The sequence below is a fragment of the Henckelia pumila genome, chromosome 3, assembly GCF_033568475.1.
Source record: "Henckelia pumila isolate YLH828 chromosome 3, ASM3356847v2, whole genome shotgun sequence".
NCBI lineage: Eukaryota > Viridiplantae > Streptophyta > Magnoliopsida > Lamiales > Gesneriaceae > Henckelia > Henckelia pumila.
In genome coordinates this window covers 149760730-149766507 of record NC_133122.1, presented here as the reverse complement: position 1 = coordinate 149766507, position 5778 = coordinate 149760730, and the positions used below count along the sequence as shown (strand labels likewise).

Sequence of the window (5778 nt, the reverse complement as noted above, 5' to 3'; positions counted from 1 at the left end):
ATGATTAATAAAGATTCATATCGATTGATGAGATGCTAAAATAAAGGTAATACTTTACGCAGTGTTTGGTACCGTGGATTCAGTGTGATTGTTGGCAGTTTTTCATGACAATCTTTTGATTGGTAGAATTTTTATTAAATCAAATCAGGCTACGTTTGGTTCGAATAATGAAATTATTGAATGATTAGTAAATAAATGATTAAAAAAAATGATAGACGAGGATATGTAAAATATCCCTTTTAAAAAAAATCATTTTAAAGAAGGGACAATTTCTGGAACTATTTGGGCATGACTAACAAATGGATTGTTAGTATTGAGGTGGGCGTGAGTTTACTTTTCTCACTTTATTTAACTTTGTCCTATCTATAATAGATTGAGTTGGTTTATTAAAAGTTGTACCGAACGGAGGTTTGACTCAAAAAACAACACACAAACCCACTCAATCACTTGTACCAATGTACTCTAGAAAGGACTAGCCTTTATTAAACTTGGTTAAATAAACACACCCCTCACCCCACTATTAACACTCCTTATTTCTATCCTACCATATATTCCAATAATACCCTTTTCCCTGAAAAAAAGCCCTACCTCAAATTAGAAGTGCATTTCTTAATAATTGCTTCATTCTACCACCATTATTTCAATATCATGTCATTGTTCTAGTTTTAAGCCGTCAAAAATAATGAATCAACATCTCGATTTCAACCGTGGAGATAAACCAGATAGTATAAAACATAAATATATAAAGAAACACAAAATTGCAAAAGAGACGGAATGAATGCCATTTTTTTACTGCACATTGAAATATATTTCTTCATCACAATAAATTTGGACAGTAACTTCAAAAAAAAACCCAAAAAATAAGTAATATTAAGATACTTCAAGGATAATTTTATCCAAAACAAAAAATATCTTTAATTTATCCATCTGTCAAAAACCATACCAAACACAATAGTATTTTATAATTATATATTACTTTTTATTTCAATCATTTTTTAAAACCATTTATGTACTAATCATTCAGTAATCTCATCATACAAACCAATCGTTATTCATGCATTTTAGAATCTCTAGGCATTGGAAATTACACTCATGTTCGTTGTCATTCTCGCGTGGGTCGACCCCCGAAACATGTTAACAAAATAAAAATTACAACATACAATTATATTTTCAGATTATGAATAGATGGATTGATTTAGATTTGCAATTTTTTTTATTTGAAGATAGAATTTGAAATGATTTATTAGAGGACTTTGATATCATTAAGTCTAAATCCATCAATCCAAATACCACATAAGAAAAATTATACACATCGAAGCTCCAAAATCCATAGGAACCCATGTCCGAAAATCTAGACTTCAGTTTGACCAGATAATAAACCCTGCACCCAGGTAGTTATCTGGAATTCCAGAGCACAAAATAAATAAACCAAAGAAAGCAACCAAATCACCTAAGAAAATTTAAAGAACAACAAATTGCCATACGATAGAAGTTTGTCTTACAAAAGAACACATATATAACAATCCCAAAAGTAGTCATCATAGGCCAACTAATAGCCATACAATAGAACTTTGTCTTAGAAAAAAACTCAACAGCACAATACAAGACAATAAGGTAAAATACTTCAATATCAGCGCTTAAATAGCAAAAGAAAGCTTTCAAAGTCCAAGTCCAACAGTCCGACCATCCCTCCGGCGCAGCCCTGCAGTGTATTGCCTCTCCAATTCCAGCTGAAGTTGTTCCTGCTGCTTCTCCACATCGGGGTTGTCTGGCTGGTTTACCACTATCGCGTCGCCTTTCACACCCTACAATTGGCCATAGGCACCAATGCAACCTCAGACTCTAAAAATGTGTTAGTAAGTGAAATAAACGAGGACTAGAAACAATTAATCAAGAATAGAACATAGTTTAGTGGTGCTGTAAGATTGAAAGCAATAAGAGTTTGGAAATTACCATGAGTTTGTTGAATTTTTCCTGACGCTCACGGTCACCAAAATTTGTAGTATCCCAACGATGAGCAGACTATGTGGAGCATTGTATTGAACATACAGAAATAAGACATGATGGATGATGAATAATACAAAAACATCTGAAGAAAAATTAATTCAAAAACTGAAGGGTATGGATACTTTTAAGTAGGATGTTGGTTCCCATTGTGAACAGAGAATGTGATGGAACAATATCAAGAAGTACTGTGTTGATCACTAAATTTTAAATATTTTGGATATTCTGTTAATAACCAATTGGACAGCCCAACACCCCAACAATTGGGTGACTGCGAATTCAAAATTTGGGATAATAGAAAAAGAGTCCTTCAAAAAAATGCTCCCTCTATCTCAAACTTTTACCTCATATTTCTTATCACAATGTGCACAAATAATGCTCCACTTTTCTAGAATGGAAATTCATTTTTCAAATGACCTTTAGAAGTTAGGAAGTAGACTTCCAATCCACTACTTCGTAAAACTCCAACACTAACAAAAATTTTCCCTTTTCTTATCTTTCAGAAGTCATAAATGTAGCAAGGCTGATGATCATACCTCCTCAACCTTGGTGTTCTTCTTATTTCCCCACAAAAGCTTCTTCTTTTGGTCAGCCGACATGTACCCGGTACCAACTAAATTCTTATTAACTACAGGTCCAAGAAAAAAAACGACCAAAAAAATTCAATCAGTTACATTGTACATAAAGAGTCAAGAGATAGTGATTAAACAGGCCCACGAACACATAATGGTAATAATGACAGCTGGTACAGAAAATTTAGGTCCTAGTTGACACCTTATGATATTTTTGCTTCTACTAACAAATCAAGCATCGACATTATACGTTTGTGTACTCGGGTGAAAAATATGACTAAAAACTGCTCAGAGTAGTTCGGAAGAAGTAATTAACCTACCCAATTCAGCGGCTCTCATAGCAGCGATTTTCGCAGCATCAATATCTGAATCTGTCACATAAGACTGCTCCGAAGTACCTATTTCAGTAATCCAGTGAGTCAACTGCTTTTCATCACCTAAAACCAAGGTTCTAAAATTCGCTAGGCGCTAGTCGAGCGCCCGACCAGCGCCTAGGCCGCCTAGGCGGGGACTAGGCGCCGCTAGGCGGATTCCGCGGTATAATAAAAAAAATCACATTATATAACTCCAACACAAAAAAAACATCAAATTTAAAAATGATTTCAAGTATATAGCTTCTTTTCTTTGTTCAGAAATCAGAAGTACAGCAAATGAAGATGAAGATTGGTCTGGGTAGAAACCTTTTCTATTTTCTCTAACTCTGGCCGCTTCGTTGGATTCCTCTCAAATGAGGATGAAGATAGTTAGGGCAAGCCAACAAGTTATTTTGGCTTGTTGGACTTTAGTTTGAGGCCTCATTGGCTTTCATTTTTTTATTGGGCTTTTAATTAAAAGCCCAATAAAAAACTTAAAAGCAAAAAAAAAACCTAAAAGCCCAAAAAAAACCTGAACGTGCATCTTCCCTTCCCCAACGCCTAGCCGCCTAGGACGCACAGCCCGATTAGGCACCGCCTACTGCCGCCGCCGCCTAGGGCGGCCGATTATCACTTTTCCGGTGCGGCCTAGCGCCTAGGCGGCCGCCTAGGCCGAATTTTCGAACACTGCCTAAAACTTAGGTTTAGAAACCGAGTGATAAGAATAACAAACACTTGCACCAAAGCAAAATGATTGCGACAAATGGCCAGTTGGCAGTGGTTTTTATCATTTGGGCCAGGTGTCATCACTCAGCATATAAAAATTAGACAAATAGGATATAAAGTTGCTATGGAAGTTGACATAGCGTACCATCTGCTCCAGAAACCGAGACATCGTGGCCAAATAACTTAGGTTTCTTTGCAAGGGAATCTTGATCATTACTGGAAACTGCCTTTATACCATCAGAAGTAGTGTGCTCCACTGGTTTTCCATAGCATTGCTCCTTAAAGTTATCCCGATTATCATGTCCCCTCTTTTCCTCACTGGTGGTCTCATTATCCAGTCCCTTAACATCTCTCTGAGATGCTTCTTTCCAGTGATGTCCGGAATTGTCTCTTCGGGAGGATGAATCATTTCGCTGGCCCTTTGGCTCATCATAAATGGATGAGTGATTACTTTTGTGATCCCCAGAACTCCTCCGACGATCTGTTTTCCCAGCTTCATAATCTCTACCATCTCCCTGCCTATCTTTGTCTTTAAACCTGTTCCAGTCTTCACTATTAGCATGTCTCCTTCCAGATCCAGCTCTCTCAGATGAGTCTTTATCCCTGCTTCTGTGCCCTGAACCATCAGATTTTTTCCGAGGGTATATGTCCAAGTCATTTGGATAGTCCCTGGATCCATGGTGATCTCTCTCCCTCCTAGAAGAATGCAAGCTGTGGTGCTCCTGCGAGTCTCGCACAGAACGATAAGATGACTTAGAATGACCTCGGTCATAGTCATCCACATGCTTATCCCGTCTTCGGTGGTCATCATGTCTGTGATAGCCCCGAGATGACTGTTGATCGGAATGTTTATACAATTCACTACTTCGGCAAGACTGACTCCTACCATAGTCCCTCTCTAAACCCCTATCATCATCCCTTTTTCGTTTATCTTCAGCAACTTTTGCAGTATCTTTCTTTGACGGGACTGGGCTGGAGCTGCGGTCACGCTGGTTCCCTGAACACGTTAAATGAAGCTATGGGAGTAAAAGGATGGTTAAGTTGATCGACGGATGAAAATAATTATAACAGCTGAGAGAGCATTCTAAAGAGCACCTGACTCAATCAGTAATCAGATAATTGAAGAAGTGTTAGTTTCTCCTCGGTTGCTTTCAAAAACACAATAAAGAATACAATTCCCCAATGTTTAGGTAATGAAAAAGCTAATCACATAAAATGCATGCAAAGTCATATTTTTTAATTAGAAGAGGATTCTGCAATTTAACTTCATTCTTTTTCCTGCAGGAACATTGAATAACCTTCCTAACATTCTACATAGAACTGGTGATAGGATTTCGGAATCTCCATGTCACTCACATGAAAGATACTGTTAGAGAAAGACCGCATCAGTAAGAGAACGCCTATTCCATATTAAATAACTCTTAAAAATCAATACCAAAATTTCAAAATTTTGCTATTAGTAAATATCAATATTCAAACTCTCGCACCAACCCTCTACTTCTAGAAACAAAACCCAACAAGTAAATCTGAAACAAACATTCACATTTAGAGAATTCACTCCCACACGCAACATATAATAAATTTCCTTTCTCCCAATGTATTTCAGTAAAAAAAAATGAAACAAATTTCCAACTACTAACCATCCGATGAAGAGGCTGACCCGCTGAGAGAAGATCGGCGCCGATACTTCCTGTTAGCCGAGTCATTTAAAGGCTTCCGAAATTCCGCCTTCGAGTCCACATTCTCTATGGCCTTCGAATCCATTCTACCAAATAGAACACCTGAAGGGCAAAAATAAATAATTCCACCACAAAATAGAAATGAAAATGAATAACATGCTCAATTAAACACGCACTCAAACAATTCACATACGAACACAACACACATGCACAACTGTGAGTATGTATAACCAAATAAGCATGTAGACGAGAAAATATAAAGATCCACAGAGACGCACGCACAAAATCGGTGGAGGAATCAGAGGAAGAACCACAAAATTCGAAGCCTTTTCGTTCTCTTTCCGGTTCCAATTCGAAGAGACGACTCTGCAGTGGTGGTGCTTCGGTATTAGGGTTCGCTTTCACTCCATTCGTATTGATTCTCTGCTTTCAAAAGAAGCTAGA

General features: G+C 37.4%; 1 protein-coding gene across 1 annotated transcript; it reads right to left on the bottom strand.

Moving 5' to 3' along the window:
• Positions 1 to 1451: 1451 nt before the first annotated feature.
• Positions 1452 to 5778, bottom strand: LOC140887061 (uncharacterized). Its single transcript, XM_073294080.1, has 7 exons — positions 5617 to 5778; positions 5296 to 5436; positions 3801 to 4652; positions 2897 to 2974; positions 2541 to 2632; positions 1954 to 2022; positions 1452 to 1805 (listed from the first exon to the last, which is right to left on the bottom strand). The coding sequence occupies exons 2-7, from the start codon at positions 5417 to 5419 to the stop codon at positions 1659 to 1661; spliced, it is 1362 nt and encodes a 453-aa protein (XP_073150181.1). The 5' UTR covers positions 5420 to 5436; positions 5617 to 5778; the 3' UTR covers positions 1452 to 1658.

Bases quoted from the DNA above. Each gene is read 5' to 3' on its own strand.
- LOC140887061 (XM_073294080.1), bottom strand. From the start codon at position 5,419: ATGGATTCGAAGGCCATAGAGAATGTGGACTCGAAGGCGGAATTTCGG. The intron at 2,975-3,800 runs GTACGCTATGTC...TTACTGAAATAG, and splicing joins CTCGGTTTCTGGAGCAGATG to GTACTTCGGAGCAGTCTTAT. The intron at 2,023-2,540 runs GTATGATCATCA...TGCTCCACATAG, and splicing joins AGAACACCAAGGTTGAGGAG to TCTGCTCATCGTTGGGATAC.